This window comes from Periplaneta americana, chromosome 14 (assembly GCF_040183065.1).
Source record: "Periplaneta americana isolate PAMFEO1 chromosome 14, P.americana_PAMFEO1_priV1, whole genome shotgun sequence".
Lineage (NCBI taxonomy): Eukaryota > Metazoa > Arthropoda > Insecta > Blattodea > Blattidae > Periplaneta > Periplaneta americana.
In genome coordinates, this window is record NC_091130.1 from 9,549,776 (window position 1) to 9,573,105 (window position 23,330).

The 23,330-nt window shown below is 35.5% G+C and overlaps 1 protein-coding gene across 2 annotated transcripts in view; it reads left to right on the forward strand.

Moving 5' to 3' along the window:
* LOC138713121 (sodium channel protein 60E-like) overlaps positions 1-23,330 on the forward strand; it is a 983,436-nt gene that overhangs the window by 938,394 nt on the left and 21,712 nt on the right. For both annotated transcript variants that reach the window (XM_069844908.1, XM_069844909.1), the window contains 7 exons: positions 1,090-1,372; positions 6,087-6,402; positions 8,461-8,577; positions 8,891-9,049; positions 12,806-12,910; positions 19,019-19,210; positions 21,004-21,158. In XM_069844908.1, the coding sequence (XP_069701009.1) occupies positions 1,090-1,372; positions 6,087-6,402; positions 8,461-8,577; positions 8,891-9,049; positions 12,806-12,910; positions 19,019-19,210; positions 21,004-21,158 (1,327 nt within the window). The remainder of the gene's footprint in view (positions 1-1,089; positions 1,373-6,086; positions 6,403-8,460; positions 8,578-8,890; positions 9,050-12,805; positions 12,911-19,018; positions 19,211-21,003; positions 21,159-23,330) is intronic.

Consider the following 23,330-nt stretch of genomic DNA (forward strand, 5'->3'; position numbering starts at 1 on the left):
TATCTTTTATCACAAATCTTTGACAAAATATTTTATCATATTCTTTGTCAAAGAACTTTGATAGTGTAATACCAGCACAAATGTAAAATCTGGAATTGTGGAATTTTGTGCCATATGATATGGGCAACGTAAGTGAAAATCTACATCTTAAACTTTTTAAAATGAAATACGGGTACCGGTACCTTATTTACTTACAAATGGCTTTTAAGGAACCTGCAGGTTCATTGCCGCCCTCACATAAGCCTGCAATCGGTCCCTATCCTGAGCAAGATTAATCCAGTCTGCCTCAAATACATTTTAATATTTTCTTCCCATCTACGTCTCGGCCTCCCCAAAGGTCTTTTTCCCTTCGTCCTACCAACTAACACTATACATGAATTTCTGGATTAGCGCATATGTGCTACATGCCCTGCCCATCTCAAACGTCTGGATTTAATGTTCCTAATTATGTCAGGTGGAGAATACAATGCATGCAGTTCTGCGTTCTGTAACTTTCTCCATTCTCCTGTAACTTCATCCCTTTTAGCCCCAAATATTTTCCTAAGAACCTTATTCTCAAACACCCTTAACCTATGTTCCTCTCTCAGAGTGAGAATCCAAGTTTCACAACCATACAGAACAACCGGTAATATAACTGTTTTATAAATTCTAACTTTCAGATTTTTTGACAGCAGACTAGATGACAAAAGCTTCTCAACCGAATAATAACACGCATTTCCCATATTTATTCTGCGTTTAATTTGCTCCTGAGTGTAATTTATATTTGTTACTGTTGCTCCAAGATATTTGAATTTTTCCACCTCTTCAAAAGATAAATCTCCAATTTTTATATTTCCATTTCGTAGAATATTCTGGTCACGAGACATAATCATATACTTTGTCTTTTCGGGATTTACTTCCAAACCTATCTCTTTACTTACTTCTAATAAAATTCCCGTGTTTTCCCTAATCGTTTGTGGATTTTCTTCTAACATATTCACGTCATCCTCATAGAAAAGAAGCTGATGTAACCCGTTCAATTCCAAATCCTCTGTATTGAATAATATTCAATATAACGTATTTATTAATGTCGGGCTTTAAACATTGTAGATGAATCGAATGCTGAGGAGAGCATCGAACTGGAAGTCTTGGACAAGCCCCCAGAAGAGACTCAGACGATGTTACCCAGCATGTGTAAGAAGATCATTGGTCGTCCTAGCGCCTCCAAACAACCGTGGCAAGCTCTGGCATCGTATGTCGACGAGCTGACCGTTGGTGGACGAAGAGATTCCCAGGGCCATTACGTAGACGGAATGGGCAACTTCCCAGGATTCGGTCGCAACAAGTCTGTGAAGGTGCCTCAGGACTGCTTCCCCCAGCATTGCTATCAACGGTGAGTAGCTGCATGCATTCTAATTCAGGGTTGCCAGATTGTTTTCACAGAAATTCGCAAGTATTTCTTTAAAAGTCACGTTTTAAAGGAAAAAATCGCCCAAGATTTTAATTTCACTTTAGTATTTCTTATCTTAATGAAGACAAAAACTCTATTAAAATATCTACAACAGATACATTGCAGAGATGTATAATACATGCAACATCTGTCGGATCGTTGATAATAATAATTCATAAAATTGGTACTTCTTTCATATCTTATACTTGCTCCTTTAGGATGTTAGTGGCTATGATACTTATTTACTTACTTACTGGCTTTTAAGGAACACGAAGGTTCATTGCCGCCCTCACATAAGCCCGCCATACAGTGACGTCACCAGGATCAGAGCAAGGGGGGCGTGGATGGGGTGCGAGCTGTAAAAATGTGGTACATAAAAAATCCAAAATGCCTTTCATGCACTTGCGCGCATACTACACATCTGTTTATTATTATTATTATTATTATTATTATTATTATTATTATTATTATTATTATTATTATTATTATTGCTCATCACATCCATTACGATACACTATGGGACGAAGTTGTTTTTTCACATCAAAGAAATTGTTAGTTTGTTTTTGTTCTTCAAAATAATTTATGCCTAGTATTTTGTTAATAAATTGCCCTTTGGGGTGCGGAAAGGGGTGCTTCGATTTTTTATGGGGTGCTTGCGCACCCTTTCGCACCCCCTAGCGACGTCCCTGCCGCCATTGGTCCCTATCCTGAGCAAGATCAATCCAGTCTCTATCATCATATCCAACCTCCCTCAAATCCATTTTAATATTACCTTCCCATCTACGTCTCGGCCTCCCCAAAGGTCTTTTCCCCTCTGCCTTCCCAACTAACATTCTATATACATTTCTGGATTCGCCCATACGTGCTACATGCCCTGTCCATCTCAAACGTCTGGATTTAATGTTCCTAATTATGTCAGGTGAAGAATACAATGCGTGCAGTTCTGCGTTGTGTAACTTTCTCCATTCTTATTTGAAGGTTTCGTAACAAGCTGTTTTTTACAGTGATGGGTTGTTAGCCCTTCGCCCAACCCCCAAGCTGGAGGACCACCCCTCATCGGCTGTCCACGACTGCTTATTCAATATATTCACAGCTACCCTCCATATCTGGAGGCCGTCTCCTCGATCCGCAACCTGAGGACGCGCCATGCCGTGGTGATAGGGACCCACAATACTATGGCTATGATAGTCTTATTTATTGCAGTGTACTTTGTTCTATGAAGTTGGAGATGTATGTAAATTCCTGCATTTGGACAATTTAAATCAATAAACTCGCTTAAATAATCCACATATTTTGTCGCGATATGAATGACCACAAAACTGCCAACTGAATTTCAAATTTTGTTAATGGTAATGACTGAGCAGCTGGCAATTCATCTTTAGTAATAGTAATTTATTCACCATAAAGACCTTTACAAATCATGGCTTCGTCAATCTTATTTCTAAGTCTTAATCTAGTTTCTGATTATACTATAGGCATATTTATGAATTTGTAGCTTTGTTATTGCAGGACATCTGCTGACATGATTTAAGAAGAACCATATCTAAGATAGTATAAAAATAATAATAATAATAATAATAATAATAATAATAATAATAATAATAATAATAATAATAACTTACTTACTTACAAATGGCTTTTAAGGAACCCGAAGGTTCATTGCCGCCCTCACATAAGCCCGCCAGCGGTCCCAATCCTGTGCAAGATTAATCCAGTCTCTATCATCATACCCCACCTCCCTCAAATCCATTTTAATATTATCCTCCCATCTACGTCTCGGCCTTCCTAAAGGTCTTTTTCCCTCCGGTCTCCCAACTAACACTCTATATGCATTTCTGGATTCGCCTATACGTGCTACATGCCCTGCCCATCTCAAACGTCTGGATTTAATGTTCCTAATTATGTCAGGTGAAGAATACAATGCGTGCAGTTCTGTGTTGTGTAACTTTCTCCATTCTCCTGTAACTTCATCCCGCTTGGCCCCAAATATTTTCCTAAGCACCTTATTCTCAAACACCCTTAACCTATGTTCCTCTCTCAGAGTGAGAGTCCAAGTTTCACAACCATACAGAACAACCGGTAATATAACTGTTTTATAAATTCTAACTTTCAGATTTTTGGACAGCAGACTGGATGATAAGAGCTTCTCAACCGAATAATAACACGCATTTTCCATATTTATTCTGCGTTTAATTTCCTCCCAAGTGTCATTTAGATTTGTTACTGTTGCTCCAAGATATTTGAATTTTTCCACCTCTTCGAAGGATAAATCTCCAATTTTTATATTTCCATTTCGTACAATATTCTGGTCACGAGACATAATCATATACTTCGTCTTTTCGGCATTTACTTCCAAACCGATCGCTCTACTTGCTTCAAGTAAAATTTCCGTGTTTTCCCTAATCGTTTGTGAATTTTCTCCTAACATATTCACGTCATCCGCATAGACAAGAAGCTGATGTAACCCGTTCAATTCCAAACCCTGCCTGTTATCCTGAACTTTCCTAATGGCATATTCTAGAGCGAAGTTAAAAAGTAAAGGTGATAGTGCATCTCCCTGCTTTAGCCCGCAGTGAATTGGAAAAGCATCAGATAGAAACTGACCTATACGGACTCTGCTGTATGTTTCACTGAGACATAATAATAATAATAATAATAATAATAATAATAATAATAATAATAATAATAATAATAATTTAATAATAATAGTGTTCTTAACAGCAATAACGACCTAAATGCCTTCACAATTACAAATTAGTAGGCACTTTCATGCAAGGTCTAAAGACATAAATTCCTTTACAGTATATGGCATATGATGCAGCAGCAACCTGTTGACTATGCTTTTAAACTTCTTTTGTTTACTACTTATTATAGAGCTTGGAATTTTATTATAATGCCTCTATGTAAAATGTTTTTAAGACTTGTGGTAATTAAGTTTAAATTAGGAGAATACAGATGCTGAATTTTGTTTGTATTTTGTTGAATCTACATGTTGTTTTCAAGTCCACATTTTGTGCCCTTAGTTCCACTAGACATCTCTTACTGTACTTTTCCCACTTTTCTATTGCAATTATACAAAATAATAATAATAATATCGCAGAAAGAGTTATAAAAATACGCAATGTGAAAGAGACAATAATGAACTCACTGTTTATAGCCATCTTATTTTGTAAATAATTAAACACACAATAAGAAATAATAAATATCGGTACTGTACCTTTTTTATTGGTTTATTTTACGACACTTCATCAACTGCGATGGTTATCTAGCATTTGAGTGAGATGAAGGTGATAAAGTGATAATGCCAGCGAAATGAATCTAGGGTCCAGTGCCAAAAGCTATCCAGCATTTTCTCTTAATGGGTTGAGGGAAATCCCAGAAAAACCTCAACGTCAAGAGATCAAAAAAAGGCAAAAGATTAGATTAGATTAGATTAGATTAGATTAGATTAGATTAGATTAGATTAGATTTATTTATTTAACCTGGTAGAGATAAGGCCGTCAGGCCTTCTCTGCCCCTCTACCAGGGGATTACAACTATAACATGAACAATAAGATTACAATTAATATTAAATTTACAATTACAATTACAATAAAAATTAAAGTACGACAAGAATACCTGATTAATGAAAGCTAGACATTTTATCATAGAAGTTAAGAACAAAGAATATTTTTGTATTTACTAAATTACAAATTAAACCTACAATAACAAAATTCTATAGTGATGAAATTACCGGATATTGAGATATTTTGTGGTAGATTAAAAGAACTATTTACAAGAAACCATGTCTGAACGAGTCTCAATTACTGACCAAGTGCCTAGTAAGTTTGCGTTTGAATTGAATTTTATTTCGACAGTCCCTGATGCTAGCAGGTAACGAATTCCAGAGTCTTGGCAGGGCTATTGTGAAAGAGGATGAGTATGAGGAGGTGCGATGGGATGGTATTGTTAGTATTGTTTCATGGCGAGAGCGTGTGTTCAGATTGTGGTGGGAAGAAAGGTAAGTGAAGCGAGACGACAGGTACGAAGGAATAGAAGAGTTCAAGATTTCGAAGAGAAAGAGAAGTGAATGTAAATTTCTTTTCTTATCTAGTTTAAGCCAACCTATTGCTTCCAGGGATGGGGTAATATGATCATATTTACGAACATTGCTTACAAAACGTACACACAAATTATGAGCACGTTGAAGTTTCATTTTGTTGTCGCTGGAGGGCGTTAAGGAGAGGAAAGAGAAGGAGGTTAAAGGGAAGAAGCGTTGAAAGAACAAGAGAATTCCTGTATCAGGAATACAGTACCTACTTAAAAGGTAAAGGTAAAGGTATCCCCATAACATGCCATGAAGGCACTTGGGGGGCATGGAGGTAGAGCCCCATGCTTTCCATGACCTCGGCACTATAATGAGGTGGTGTGGTCGGCACCACGCTCTGACCGCCTTTTACCCGACCCGGTACTCAATTTTATAGGAGGCTGAGTGAACCTCGGGGCCGTTCTGAAAGTTTGGCAACGAGAAAAAATCCTATCACCACCTGGGATCGAACCCCGGACCTTCCAGTCCGTAGCCAGCTGCTCTACCAACTGAGCTACCCGGCCGTCATACAGTACCTACTTAATTAATATTTTTATCCATAAACATTTTCATGGAGGATTTCTTTTCCAGATGTACCTGCTGTGATTACTACATGAACACACCATGTGGTCAGCGCTGGACCAGGATCCGAACTCAGGTGCTATCAGTGGTGGACACACCCGTGTTCGAGTGGTTCATCCTGGTCCTCATCTTCGCCTCAAGCATCACGCTCTGTTTCGAGGACATCTACCTGGACGACAACCTCGTGCTCAAGAACGTCCTGTACTGGACCAACCTGGGCTTCTGTGCCCTCTTCAGCATAGAGATGATGCTCAAGTGGCTCGCGCTCGGCTTCTGGAGGTACTTCACCAGCTTCTGGACGATTCTCGACTTCATCATTGTCTTTGTAAGTTAGCAATGTAATAATCAGACAGTACAGTGAAATATTATGTGTTAATATCGAATTAAAGACGAATACTTACTAGTAGATGCCAATTTCAGGCATTTTCGTGTTTTCAAATCCATCTATGAGGCAGGATGAATTATTTCTGTATTGCTTCCATTGATTGATGTATAACGTGCACAACACCGGAGGAGGGAGATGAGATGAAATAATCAATCAATCAATCAATCTTCTTAATGTATCCAGCTGTTTGCTGGCAACATAATAGTACATTATGCAACGAGCCTATAATGAAGGTAATTAAGAAGTGAGTATGGATATTTATGAAACGAGCGCAAGCGAGTGTCATAATTTTCATACGAGCTTCTTAATGACCATTATAGGCGAGTTTCATACGACTTTTTATGCTCGACCATATTTCTAACTTGATATTATTAATTTTATTGTATCTGACCTTCAGCAATGTTCCGTATGTTGTGAAATGTGTGTAGACGCGAAAGTATTGATTTTTTCCGAGGAACAGATGTCCACATTGACCTTGCTAGGCCATAAGAACCTACAGAGATAACATCGAAATTAAATTATACATTGAAAAACGAGATGACAAATTGAATTTATTTCAATATTATTTACAATTAACGCTAATTATTATAGTAACAGAACATAACCTTCTGCGACATTATTGGATTTCCAGCCTCAGTGACTTTTCGCTAATTCTCTTTCGATTGCATATCCGAGAATAATCGATACTTGCGGTTTTATAACGGTAGAAAGCTGACCTGTCATTGGCTGAACAGTTGTAACCGGAGTCGTCATTGGCTGAAAGACCTGACCTTTAATGAGTAGGTGTACTTTAATGACATGCATTAAAGGTCTGCTACCAGGTGTATAATTACTACGTTTCAGCATGGTCGAGCATAAAGTCCACTATAGTCCACTGTAGTCTATTCATTTGTTGTTTTTCACGAGAAATGAGGGGTATTTTGATCGGTGTTCATTATAGATGCCTGTTGCTAGTAGCCAGAGGTGGGGTGTAGTCAATATATACTGCAGGGCTGTGTCTTCTGCAACTGTACTGATGATTTTAATTTACTTCTTTTGTGGTTTATGGATGGACAGTATAGAAGAATGTGTTCCAGATCTTCATCATGATTATTACACCACAGACAAGTAGAATTATCAGAAATGAGAAATCGGTGTAGGTACAATTGAGTGACAATGTGACCTGTTCTGGGTCTTGTTAAAAATGTTTGAACATGTCTGGGCAAGTTTTTGTACATTTCCAGGTCATTTGGTTTCTTTTGTACAGACTTTAAAATTTTTCCTTTGTCAGAAGAGAGCCAATTGTTGATCCATAGGTTTGTAAAATGAGACTTTACTGAAGCAAAAGCACTGGCTAGAGATATCACTTGAAGAGGTCTTGTTTGCAAATATGTTGCCTGCTTTGCAATATTATCGACTTTCTCGTTTCCAGGTATACCACAATGACTAGGTATCCATTGAAATGATATTTCCTTTTGGAGTTTTTTTTAGTTTACTTAGTTGTTTCTGAATTTGAATAATTCTATGTGCGTATAGGTTTGATGAGATGAAAATATAAAAAATGAGGCTATAAAGAATAAATTCCATGTCTCATTGGGTAGTACATTTAAAGACCGAGAATTAAGTCTGGGTATGAAATGAAATAAGATAATTTATGAAATAATGTACAATTCTTAGATATCATAGAAATAGGTTCAGACAGTTTCATAACGGTCACCAGGTCTGCATATCATCCAGGAATACTAGTCTGTCTCCATCTGACATATAACAAATGTAACTTTTCATTCTGCAAAGGAATTTTACAATATTATGTTTGTTCAGATCAAATTTCTGCACATTTAAAGGACAAAACTAAATTCTTTCAATCATTTCTTATAATATTCTGACTGTTCATTGTACAAGGAAGCAAGGAACTATAAAAATAATTACATAGTTTCTTAGAGACATATTTCCTTATAACCATTTTTTGCTGTGGAAATATAGATGAACTAATTCAAGTGGTGTCATTTTTCTGTCTAGGTTTCTATATTCAGTTTACTTATTGAGGAAAACGAGAACTTGAAAGTTTTGAGGTCATTGCGAACTCTCCGAGCACTACGACCTCTTAGAGCGATCTCCAGGTGGCAAGGCATGAGGGTAAGATACATTATCCACAAATTGCGATAATATTATGTAAATGTTAATAATATTATTTTAAGAAACTCTTTGGGAAAACAGGGAAGCAAAAAACTGAGTTTAAATTAACTTTGAAACTTGGGATTTGGTTCTAAAGTTTCACAGTTAATTTAAACTCAGTTTTTGCTTCCCTTGTAAAATTTTCTTTTTGGTAGTTAGCAGGTTTACGCTCTAAGCCAACAATATGAAATTCTGAAATTATCTACATTGTAATATATACTGTAACTGTAAAATTCTGAGATTATCGTGTCTATAAACATTTTCTTCTTTACAGATAGTCGTTAATGCCCTCATGTACGCCATCCCTTCCATTTTCAACGTGCTGTTAGTGTGCCTCGTCTTCTGGTTAATATTCTCTATCATGGGCGTCCAGTTTTTTGGAGGCAAGTTCTTCAAGTGTGTGGATGATGAAGGGAATCTGCTCCCTCTTAGTGTAAGTTAGCTGTTTTGGAAATATCTATCTTCAGACATTTACTTCTAAATAACTTTAGTAATTAAATTTAGGTACCATATACCGCAAGTTTATTACAATGAGGCAGATAATTATGTTTCCAGATATTCTTGAAGAATTAAGAATGAAATTTTCATCATATCTGTCTGTTAAATATCAGTATAACGTATGTTAATTTCAAAACTTTTCTCCTTGAATAATTTTAGATGTGTAGGGGACACAATTTTGAGGAAAAACACTCCAGTTTAGTTTTCAAGGGGGAAGTTCAAAGCCACTGCTGATTGAATTTTCTGTTCTACCTCTTAATCCCCTACTCCCACTTTTGAATTTCAAATTACACTCCCTACCTTCATTTTAAGGTGATGTGCTATTGAAATTTCTAAAATCCAAAATTTTTGAGCTGACTGAATAATCATATCATTATCATAATCACACATAGTAAATTTCATTCTTTACTCATAAACACTTCTTAAAAAATTTAATTAACATATTTTGTTTTTTGTTTTTTTTTTCTTAGTAAAAATCCTGTTTTCTGAAAGAATAAAACTGTTATTTTTTAAGGTAACACTGCATATGGAACATTAGTAATACCCTACTCTAATTTGCTCATTTGTAAAAAAAATATATATATTTATATAATTTCTTCAGTGTTCAAACATTAATAAAAAATAATACTGCTTTTCGTATAATTCTCTAGCAATAAAACTATACTGGATACAACCAATCAAATGCTCCATTTCACAACAGAGATATTAATGAATAAGTGTGCCAAGTTTCATTACTCTAGCTTTAACCACTGAGAAATAAAAGAATAGGCTACTTGTTGTTAAAAAAAGTAGGAAATATAGTTTTTGAGATACATACATACATACATAAATCTTCTGCCCAATGGCAGGTCTTTCACTGCAAACCCAGCATTCCCCAATCATTCCTATTTTCTCCCTTCCTCTTAGTTTACGTATATGATCCATATTATCTTAATGTCTTCTATCATCTGATATCTTCTTCTGCCCCGAACTCCTCTCCCGTTCACCATTCCTTCCAGAGCATCCTTCAATAAGCAGTTTCTTCTCAGCCAGTGACCTAAGCAGCTCCTTTTCCTCTTCCTGATCAGTTTCAGCATCATTCTTTCTTCACCAACTATTTTCAACACAGCTTCATTTCTTATTCTGTCTGCCCATTTCACATGCTCCATTCTTCTCCATATCCACATTTCAAATGCTTCTATTCGCTTCTCTTCAAATTAAATTTAAAGTTTTGGTTCAACACAACTTACAGCAGTTATATAAAAGTATACTTATAATTAAAATATTTAGATAACATTTTCATGAAGCCATACATTTTTAGTACGAAAAAAAAAAATAATAAAACTTGTCAAAATTCGACTATTTTTAGTAGCTTATCACCTTAAAAAGCAGGATAAACTCTATCTGTCTACAAAAAAATAATAATAATTTGGTCCATCCATTTCTGAAATAGAGTCAGAAATGTATCATTGAATAAACAACAGTAATGCGATTACAGGTATTAGAAATGAATACAAGCCATTTATAACAAATGACAATAGAAACAGAATCACAGTAATAGCACAGTAGATAGATAGATAGATATTTATTAGCCTTAGGAAATACAATGATTTCATGGCATCGTCAGAGTGAATACATAATAAATATGCGGTTACATACATGTTTTTCCGACATACAAGATGTCTACAATAATATACAAATAATATACAATCAACACATTCAGTAATGAAGTCAATTCTCCACAGTTTTCTTCAGACCATTACTTGTACAAGGTTCTTGGTTTCCTTATCTTCTTGGGCAGTCTCACCCCAGACATGAATCAGACAGAAAAGAAGAGCAGTAAACACAAAAGGAGATACTAACTACTGTAAGCTAAATTTGGAGTGCTAAACTAAGATACTCATTGACAGTAAAAGGCATGTGGAAAAGTAAAATATGTTTCACTGACTTTTTAAATCTAGCATAATTAAGGGCTTTAGTTTCAACAGGGAGTTTGTTGTAAAGTCTTATCCCTGTATGTGATAAGCTATTGAGACTTTTGGATAACCTATGATGATTAAAATGTAAATTATTGCATGTTCTTGTGCTGTAGTTGTGATAATCAGAGTTTATTTTAAAACTATCATAATTTTGGTGGATGAAACAGACTGTTTCAAGAATGTAAATAGAAGGTAGGGGCAAAATATCAAACTCTTTGAATATTTTTTTACTATCCGAGTATATACACTCACGAAACTCAATACGTAGGCAATATGCATCCATAGATAGTTGCAAACCACTAGGTTCGCTACTATCGACTCATTACAGACAATGCAAAATAGTACCGGCACAGTCTATTGTTCCTAGTACCCTCAACAACTCAAGCTTCGTGACTGTATATAGTAGACTGTGGTTATAGTTCACGGCCTACTCATAAATACCCAATGATCCTATAAATGTGACAAGCCCGTGCTGAACATACATGAGTAAGGCACTATACATACTAGGTTCAAAAAGTTCCCGGAATTTGTTAGCATCATAGAAACAACGTACCTTAAACACTATTCTACAGAATTCCCTTCAAAATAGTTGCCTTCCGCAACTACACACTTTTGCCAACGCGTGTAGAGTTCCTGGAAGCAGGCCTGGAAGCCATTTTGTGAAACCCGTCTTAGTGCTCTCGTCGCGTTTGCGATAACCTCTTCAGCATTGAATCTCCGTCCTTTCAGATGACTTTTCAGACGGGGAAACAGAAAGTAATCAGGTGGTGAGAGATCAGGAGAGTATGGTGGGTGATCCAAAGCAGTTATGTTGTGCCTGGCAAGAAAATTCTTTACAATAATTGCGCGATGAGCAGGTGCATTGTCACATGCATAAGGAACCAGTTTTTTTCTACCCACTTTTCTGGACGTTTCCTTCTCACTGCGTCCCAGAGGCGACGGAGGGTTTCTACGTACAATTCTTTCGTTACAGTACGACCTTCTGGAATGAACTCATGGTGCATGAGACCCTGAGAGTCGAAGAAAACTTCCAACATAACTTTGCTTTAAGTGTGCTTAAATGCGACAGGCTCATGTCAGTAGATTTACTGGCATGTGAAAGAACTCCTGCGGGACAAAATTCCGGCACATCCGGCGACGCTGATATAACCTCTGCAGTTGCGAGCGTCGTTAAATAAAACATAACATTTAAAATAACTTTGCCTTTGGAAGTGTCCCTAGGAAATTTTTGCTTCCGAGGAGATGTTTTCGATTTCCACTCAGATGACTGTCGTTTAGGGACTGGGTCGTACAAGTAGCACCAGTTTCATTTTGTTTAAGAAATCACCATCTTCATCAGCCATACTGATCATGTCCCCAGCAAAACACAGAACTTGATGTTTGTACTTTGCTCTGTGGACATAATTACAAAATGCGACGAACAAACAAAACACTATGATAAACAATTGCCTACAACTCAAAACCAATAATTGCCATTATCAACAAACTTTAAGGAAATGACATCATGAATGTTACCAACAAAACAAATGTATAATATCCCTTGTTATATATTAATAAGAAAAATGGTAGTAAAATTCCGGGAACTTTTTGAACCTAGTAGTATAAATTAGAATTGCAGAACAATGCCAAAACAACTTTTAATATTTTCCATAATTAAATGATTGGCACTGTTAATGTATGATCTGTGTTCACACCCTCCATTTAGAGTGTGTTGTGTATTTCTTATGTTTCAGGATGTGGATGATGTAGATGAATGTGAACGTAAAAATTATTCTTGGGTGAATTCTAAAATCACATTTGATAATGTGGGGAATGCATATTTGGCGCTGTTTCAAGTGGTAAGTAAAAGTTTATTTTAATATAATTGGAGAGGTGGATTCCAAAACCAACTAAGTCAAAAAGCTACTTCTTTCAGGAGAGCAATAAAATTTAAATAATTATTTTGGAGCTGATTATCTGAATCCGTCAAAACATAGATATGACATTGCGAAATATTTGTGGCATTTACGTTTATATCTTACAATCTGTAGACGCATATTTTTTTCAAAATTGCACTAAGTCATGATAGTCTGATTTGAAAAAAATTCAGAAAATTTTCCTACACTGGTTAATTCAAGTATGCTGTGTTAACTCAAGAAAATGTTGCACATATTTATTCCTAAATACTGTAACGTTTTACGTGTTAGTTTTAACATGGAATATTACATTTTCCATTACAGAAATAAGGAATTGAATTGCAAATGCTGTGTTAACTGAAAAAATATTACACTGTATGTAATATTATTACGTGCTATTAGTTGTAACGTAGATTTTACACTTTACATTTACAAAAATTGAAAATGGTTGAATTGTATATTGCAATGTTCTATTTTCACTGAAATTGAAATCTAACTTATTTATTGCTATACTAAAATTGAACTTAATATGTACATGTTAGTTTCAACATGAAATTTTACAATTTTTTTATTTTCATTTGAACAAATGGCTTTTCTTCGTCACACATACGAACAGTATTGTCATTTTCCCCTCCAGATTCCTTCAGTGCTTGTTCATAAAATTGTTTGGCTTTACTATTTTCCTCTGATATGTATTTCATCAGCTTAAGAATGTCATTCCCTTTTTCAAAGCTAATGGTATTTTTTAGTAGAGCGATCGGTTTGGAAGTAAATCCCGAAAAGACAAAGTATATGATTATGTCTCGTGACCAGAATATTGTGCGAAATGGAAATATAAAAATTGGAGATTTATCCTTCGAAGAGGTGGAAAAATTCAAATATCTTGGACCAACAGTAACAAATATAAATGACACTCGGGAGGAAATTAAACGCAGAATAAATATGGGAAATGCCTGTTATTATTTGGTTGAGAAGCTCTTATCCTCCAGTCTGCTGTCCAAAAATCTGAAAGTTAGAATTTATAAAACAGTTATATTACCGGTTGTTCTGTATGGTTGTGAAACTTGGACTCTCACTCTGAGAGAGGAACATAGGTTCAGGGTGTTTGAGAATAAGGTGCTTAGGAAAATATTTGGGGCTAAGCGGGATGAAGTTACAGGAGAATGGAGAAAGTTACACAACACAGAACTGCACGCATTGTATTCTTCACCTGACATAATTAGGAACATTAAATCCAGACTTTGAGATGGGCAGGGCATGTAGCACGTATGGGCGAATCCAGAAATGCATACAGAGTGTTAGTTGGGAGACCGGAGGGGAAAAAGACCTTTAGGGAGGCCGAGACGTAGATGGGAGGATAATATTAAAATGGATTTGAGGGAGGTGGGGTATGATGATAGAGACTGGATTAATCTTGCACAGGATAGGGACCGCTGGCGGGCTTATGTGAGGGCGGCAATGAACCTTCGGGTTCCTTAAAAGCCATTTGTAAGTAAGTAAGTAATGGTATTTTTTAATGTATTTATTTATTTATTCGAATGACAGATACATAGATAACTTATCTTTTACCTAAACACAACCTCAAGATTAAAAAAATTAACTTAATATAACTTAAAATTAAATCTAATGAAGGAACTAAACAAAATCCTTAAAGAACTAAAAACTAAGAACTAAACAGAGGCATGAGGCTTCTAGCTTCCCAGTATCTGGCACATTCTGTCAGTGATTTTAGAGCTGGGCAGCGTTGGAGATGATCCCTATTCATCGCTTCTTGAAGGTCACAAAGGGTAGAGCCCGGACGAGAAGTTATGGCACCGGCGCGAGGGACGCATTTTAGTTCGTTTGCTTGGACTCGCCCTCACACTCAACTGGAGGGGTGTTGGGTTAGTTGGTTACTAGCATTCCGAGTGTTCAGATCGTTCTGCTACTACCGCTATTGCTAATACTGAAAACATTGTCCTTCTGAGCGCCCTCATTATGGCATTGTCTAAGGTGTGAAATCATAGAGTAGTTCATAGTCAAGGACATGAAATAATAATAATAATAATAATAATAATAATAATGATTTATTTAACCTGGCAGAGTTAAGGCCATACGGCATTCTCTAACACTCAACCAGGAGTAAAGACTGAGTTACAAAAACACTACAAATTAACAAATTACACTACAATTTTACACACAAAACTGAATAAGATAATAATAATAAAAAATAAACAACAAATAAGAAGAAATCAGACATAATATATAACATACAGAAAGAAAGAAAAAAGCATAATAATATGTGAACAGCAGGTCAAAATAAATGAGGCATACAAAAAAAAAGACAATTATTCATAATAATAATAATAATAATAATAATAATAATAATAATAATAATAATAATAATAATAATAAAGAAGAATAGTGATAATGATAATAATAATAATAATAATAATAATAATAATAATAATAATAATAATAATACTAATAGTAGTAATAAAATAGTGCAGTACAAAGTATACAGTGAATACAATATTTCTAAGTACACACAATAAGGAAAATTAAGATTATATATAGCTCAACTTATCACATTAGAGATATAACATTATCGGAAAATAGCATACTATGTATGGAAATTCACGTCAGAAGAGGGTGTAAACGGAATACCAATTCCATTGAAAAGCGTGTGTGCAAGAGTACTGGCTGCCACTGGTATTTCAAAGCGAACCTTGGCAGAATCAGGAAAGAAGGGAAAAATATTGAGGGAGGAACAGCAGATTCTTTCTCCAGTCCGGAAAAATCACAGCCGAAGAAGAAGATTGTTGCAGCTGTAGACAGTTTTGATGAGGAAGTCATAAGAAGACTCATCTATAATTTCTACGCTATGCATAAGCAGAGGCCGACTCTGCAATCGCTTCTTCCAAGAATGGATATCAGTGTATGATTATGGGAGGAAAGTACAGAACAATTACATTGAAAGTGAGCACGTGATGGACAGTATTTTGGAGAACATTTCCATAGACTTAAGAGACATCTGATTCCAGCACAGATCAGTCGTCTGATTCGGACGGAGAATAAGAATATAAAGATGGAATAGCGGGCGTTATTTCATTAGGTACCTTCTGACTCTTGAGTAGGAAAGTGGCGATACTAAGATAAGGCGAATGTTTTTAGAAAGGGATGAAACGGATATGCCTGCCACTCTGAGCTTGAGAACCATAACCCAAACAACCCCCACTCCTATACCCTGCCGGCCGGCAATTTAAAACTTAGCGCAGGTTGGTGCCATAACATCTCGTCTCAGCTCTACAGGTTGGATGTTGATAAATACCGAAACGGTGGAGATGCTGCGCCAAGCAGTCATGACCAGTTGCAAGGCGGAAATGCGCGACTGCCAATCTTCTTGGTCTGTTAGGTATTGATAGAAGGCCCCCTCTCCAGTGTTTGCCATATGTTCTTTCTGCAATCTGATGGGAGTGGATGTTGTGGGCAACTTCTTTGATGTATAATTTTATTGTCTGGAAGTGCTGACGTACGAGGAAGTGTAGAGGTGATGACACATCGAGAAGATAAGTGTAACGTGATCAAGCAGCGTAAGCAGATTCCTAGTCTCCATACGATGGCAGTAAGGTTAGCGCACTCCAGAAGGAATGCGGACAATAACGGAACAAGAAGCACAGGTGTTAGAAAAAAGGCGAGTGGGGATGAAAAGAGAAACCAAGAGTCAGGAAGCGATAGGGAAGAAAGTAGTGAAAAGATTAAGGGTGCGAGTGTGAGTGGAAATCTAGGATGTGGAAGTGAAAGCGTGGGGGGGAATAAAAGAGGAATAGAAGAAGAAGAAGAAGGAAATAGAAAGAAAGACAGAGATAGAAATAAAGCAGAGACAAGCAGTAAAGAAAGGTCAGAACCTGCGACAGCTGAGGATATAGCAATGTTATTAGATACGATTAAAAAATGTGGGGATGTGATCAAAAAGTGCTAGTAAAGGGTAATTGTAATTGTAAATGATAGAGAAGTATAGGGGAGCGAGAAAGTGTATAAGCTGATGTGTAGAGAGAAATATAAGATTTATAGGAAGTGAGAGCATTGTGAAAGGTTCAGGTGTAAGTGGAATAGAGAGAAAGTTGAAAGTGAGCGCAAATATGAATGAGTGAAAAGTGAAAAAGTGTTAAAAGAAATGAACAAGTGACAGCATAAAATTAGTACTGACATTTGAACGTTGGAACAGTAAATGAATATAAGAGACAGATAGGAGAAAAGGTCAAAGAACAAGTAAGGCAAATAATTCAATATGATAATTTATAGAGAATAAGTGAAATTGAAATCTTAGTGAATAGTAGTTAGAGGAAAAAGGGGGTTTGAAAGGCATATATAAATTTAGATATATTACGATTAATGATCAAATAGAGAATAGCAAACGAAATGTAGGAGAAATACTGAAAGGGAGATTGAACAAGTAATAATAAAAAAAAGTACATAGTTTAATTGGTAGAAGTTGTGTAGACATGTACTGCAAATATGTGTTAATGTAAGTGTTAATGGTGGCACCGGATACAGAAATGTGAGGTACACCATTACATGTAAAGAAGTGCTGTAACCAAATATATCAAATATTGTCTGGAAGAGTGTTGGTTTAGGAATGTTACATCAGGAATATTAGTAGCGAACTGCAACGTGCAACTACAGTAGAAGGACTGAAAAAACGCGCCAGACACTGCTATGTCAGCAGTGCACATGTTCATCGACTTAGTTGGGTCAGGAATAAAACAACAGTTGACTTAGTTGGATTTGGAGAACACCGCAAGTCAAGCTTTCAAGTATAACTCCCTATAAAGTTGATTTTGAATAATTTCGAAGGAACAATTGTTCCGGGGGTTTCCGGGTAGCTCAGTTGATAGAGCGTTGGTGCGTTTAACCAAAGATCCCGGGTTCGATACCCGGCCCCGGAACAATTTTTCTTTCGAAATTATTGGAAAACACAGTCAATTTTGACGTTTAAAATCGACATGCCTTAGTTGGATTTGGCTTATATTCTGTTATTAGAATTGTGTAACATATATAGGAGAGCACATTAAGCAGCATAGCTAAAAATCACCAAAAACTGACTTAGTTGGTTTTGTAATCCACCTCTTCAATTATTTTAGCCCACAAAACTGTAAGGTACTGGTAACAAATACTTTATAACAAAATGTACTTTCTTTATTCTTCATTACATTCTTTTAACGCTTATATATAACAGAAGAGGGGGGAAAGGAAATGGCCACTCTACCCCATTATCTCCTGGCTTAGTTGCCTCATAAGTTGTGCCTTGTTAGTAGCACTTGTGAGGTTTAGACCTGTCTTCGGGCAGTTTAGTCAACTGTTACTAAACAATAACAACAATGATAGAACTGATGATTTATTACCGGTAAGTAGGCCTAATTGAAATTATAGTCCCATCGCTCTAATTTCCGGCAGCCAATCGCGTTGCAGGTCGGCTACATTTAAACGTGTGCGTCTTGTGATTCGCTGATTCATTTCTTAAGGCTCGATAAATACTTAATATAATCGCCCGCCATTTTAGCTCTTTCGTTGGCGTTTGCAGAAAGCACACGAAGATGTTATTTGCCACTCATTATTTTCTGAATTACATTGCGTTTGATTTTTTATCATAGGAGCTACGACATGATAATGTTTAACGGTGTGGCAAATAGATTCCTCTTATGGTAGCTCGGCAATGTAAGAACAAAAATGGCGAATGATACTACCTACCTTGTCTTTATAGAGCCTTCACTTCCTAAGACCTAAGCAAAGAGGCGGAGTCACATTGGAAATAACAGCATCGGGACTATAAATAACTTCGGTGTTAATATTTAGCCCTACATTGTGGATGATGGAAACTGTATCAAAACTAGTCAACCAGATAAAGTAAAACAACACCACAGTTTAAATATAACACAATTAAGTTGTAAGGAATTATTAATTTTGAGATGATTCTGAGTTTATATAAACAAATGTTTAATGACGTACTAATTAAATGTTTTGTTATCCATTTTGAATCTTGAATGTTATCCTTATCTAATTTCATTACAGGCAACGTTTGAGGGATGGATGGAAGTGATGGCTGATGCAGTGGATGCGAGAGGAGTGAACCTGCAGCCTCAGAGAGAGGCGAATCTTTATGCTTATCTGTATTTTGTTGTCTTCATCGTGTGTGGCTCCTTCTTCACGCTTAACCTCTTCATTGGTGTTATAATCGATAATTTCAACATGCTCAAAAAAAAGGTTTGTGTATCATGACTCGTAGCTACTATACGGATGTTGAATATGTTAACCATGTTACATTTCTTTTCATTTTTCATTTCCAACTATTTTATTTAATTGTAACTCCTTGCATGTAGAAAGAAAATACGAATAGAAAAATCGGTGAGTGTTTTCCCATTCCAAAAAGAATAATAAAATAAGTAAATAAATCACATTTAATACTGAAATTGTAAACAGTTCAACCAAAGGAAATGTAATGCTAGCTTTCATTCTGTTTATATCTCTATATCAACAGATTTGTAAAATTATATACAATTTCATTCTTACTGTATTCATTCATTCATAATGTTCTGCCCAAGGGCAGCTCTTTCACTGCAAACTCACCATTCTCTAATTTTTCCTATTTTCTCCCTTCCTCTTAGTCTACGCATATGATCTACTAGCCGTACCCATGCGCTCCGCTGCACCCGTTAGAAATAAATATAAAGTAATTATATAATTAAAATAGGACATTTGATCCAGGGAACATTTGTGTTTGGTATAAGGATAAATCGTTTATTATGTTACTTAATTTAAATTTAATTAAAAAATTAAAATGCGATCATTTTGATCCAGAGACCACTCATTTGGTCATAAAAATTAGTTTAGGAAATACAGGAAACGAATATACAGAATAGCCTATCAAGTTTTCTGTGCATAAGAAGCTATTTTAATCTTACCTGTCCTCGATTCACTCAGGAGTTACTGTGATAACATTATAGCATTATGTCCATCTAGAGAAACTACACTTTCCAATGGTGAATTAATAATTAATTATACAAATCGGTTAATTAAGCTTCTGATATTACTTCATAGAAACGCAGAAACATTATCTGTAGGCTATCTTTCATAGCTTTCGATTGTTGCTGTCCAAGGCCCCTTATACACGAAGTCATTTGTTTTTTAATTCATTACACGGCCTTAGATGGCAGTTATTTTAATTTTAAAACTCATTTATCTCATTAAATATCAGTCCTATCAAAATTTTTCAAAGAATAAAACTTATCGGAAATGATTTTTAAAGCAATTTTTATTATGTAACATTTTTCATAAAAATCAATAATAAGCGAGATATTTCGATTTATTTAATTCAGGCCCCCTTATAACCCCCCTTTTAAATAATGTATTTTGAATGCCATATAGCCTATAATCTAAGTTACGACGAACTTAATTTATATTCCAATTTTCATCGAAATCCGTTCAGCCATTATCGCGTGAAAAGGTAACAAACATACAGACAGACAGAGAGACAGCGATTTTCGGTTTCAGGGTGGTTAATTATATATGTTAGGACCAATTATTTTTGGAAAATCGAAAATTACCAGAAAAATTTCGGCTACAGATTTATTATTAGTATAGATAAGTATATCTTAATGTCGTCTATCATCTGATATCATCTTCTGCCCTGAACACTTCTCTCGTTCACCATTTCTTTCAGAGCATCCTTCAGTAGGCAGTTTCTTCTCAACCAGTGACCCAACCAATTCCTTTTCCTCTTCCTGATCAGTTTCAGCATCACTCTTTCTTCACCCACTCTTTCCAACGCAGCTTCATTTCTTATTCTGTCTGTCCATTTCACATGCTCAAGTGCTTCTAGTCGCTTCCCTTCACTTCGTCGTAATGTCCATGTTTCTGCCCCATACAATGCTACACTCCACACAAAGCACTTCACTATAAAATAGCTATATCATATATATTATATATTATGACAACTGAACGCATACACACAGAAGAATTTAAATTTAACTAATAGTCCTGCATCATTCTCATTGCAGTATGAAGGAGGTGTGCTGGAAATGTTCCTCACAGAGAGCCAGAAGCACTACTATACAGCCATGAAGAAGCTCGGCAGGAAAAAGCCTCAGAAAGTTATCAAGCGGCCGATGAACCAGGTGCTGGCGATGTTCTATGATCTATCGAACTCCAGAAGGTGAGGAGTGACATCAATAATATTGTGACATTTATTCTTTATCCGCCTTAAATACGAATATTCACTAAGTAGTTTTTGTTTATCTGTGGTAGATACAACTACTGGTATTTTTTCCAGTAGTAGAAGTGTACAGTAATTTACAATTTTGCTGAATTATAAATCTGTCTCTTTTCAGAGGCAGATGTTTGAATTTTATTTTTTTTTATCTTGTTTCCCAATAGAAATTATTCCATACATTTTTTATATACTGGTACCATACTGTAAATGTAAATGAATGTTTTTTTTTCAGCATGTTATATGCACTAAATCGTTTTGCGAAATAGTAAATGCATTTTAACATTTTCTTTTATTTTAATTTAATGCCCCAAAAAACTTTCGAAACGTCTTCTTTGTTCATAAAAAATTCCTGATGAACTATTAACTTGTTTAAATTAAATAGAAAACAACTTCACTGTGTTAATATTTGAATTGTGGTGTTATTTTAGCTGATTGACTAGTTTCGATGTAATTTCCATCATCCTCTGAATTCTACTCAAGAATTTTAGACTAGAATTCAGAGGATATTGTAAATTACATCGAATTATCACATTTACAATATTAACACAGAGAAGTATTTATTACTTATTCAACAACGTTCATCAGTGGTTATCAATATTTTTGTTTAAATTACTTGGAGAACAGTCAAAACTATGTAATACGAGCAAAAATATCCATCTTGAGTCTTGTGTATACTTCTTTTAACACTTATTAATAGAAGATTGATAAATGGGCAACTTATTAGTGCTAGTATATATTTAAGCACGTGGGCTTACAGCTGTTTTGGTATATACACCATCATTAGAGTCTACTGGATCATAGCATCATCTTGATATCGCTGCCTGTTGTAGGAGTGTGTTTGTATGTTGTAGTGTGGAATCAAATAGTGAGTGTGTTCTGAAATTGATCTGTGTGTTGAGAATTTTATTTGGGTGTATTTTAGTCTGTCTGTATATTTCATATTGTTCTAGTGTGTTGAGATTTGGGTTTTGGGTTGTATGTGTAGGATTTCCATGTCTGTATCTATGTTATTGTATGTGTGGTTAGCATTAGTTATATGTTCGGCATATGTAGATGTATTGTGTCCTCTGGTTATTGCTGTAATGTGTTCTTTGTAGCGTGTTTGGAATGATCTTCCTGTCTGTCCAATGTATAACTTGTCGCAACTATTGCATGTGAGTTTGTATATGCCTGTGTGGTCGTATTTATTTGTTTGTGTTGTTTGTGTGTTGAGGTGTCTTTGTAGTGTGTTTTCTGTAGGCTCTGACTATGGTAGGCTATATATACCGAAACAGTTGTAAGCCCACGTGCTTAAATATATAACACTAGTAAGTTGCCCATTTATCAATCTTCGAGCAAAAATAGTTTTTTTTTTTTTTTTTACTATTTTATTAATCAAAATGACTCAATACTAAAATATGGTAAAATATGTATTCATACGACCAATAAAAACTGTGTCATCATGTTTAGAAAAGCTAGAAATGTGTTTAATTTGACCTAAGTTTGTAAAAAGAGACCAGAATAAAAATATGAAGTCACACAAATCCGAACCTTAATCATATCTCATTAACTCATACATAGATATTCGTAATATTCCTTTTTTCACATATGACCCTGCTAACAGCATAAAAATCAATCACAGGAATTTTTTTAATTTCTAGTGGTTGCAGTTGGTTTAAAAATTATTTGATATGAAAAATACATATTTTGGTAATTTTAGGGCTTGCATATTTCTAGAGTTTTTAGGTCATAGAAATCCAGCCCTACATATGATTGCTTTAGTTATAAAAATCCTCTGGTTACCCAGTCTCCTATAGTCCACATTTGTTTTTATTTTCATCGACTTGACACTATAAGGCGCTAGGCGTTACTTTAGCCCTCCACGTGTGAATGCATAGGACATGAAATTATCAGCAAACAAACTTCCGTACCCTAGACAGGATTTGAATTAATCACCATGGTCTATATGCAACATTAATGTGTTCCTTAAACGTTGTATACATCATATCAAACTTAATGAAGGAAAACTTACTTGTCACAACATAAACTGTGCTTAGATTTATAAAAATTTGTTTATTTTAATAATGAAAATGAAAAAAGAGTACTCTGAGAGGTGATAATTGTATTTCTGTTGCT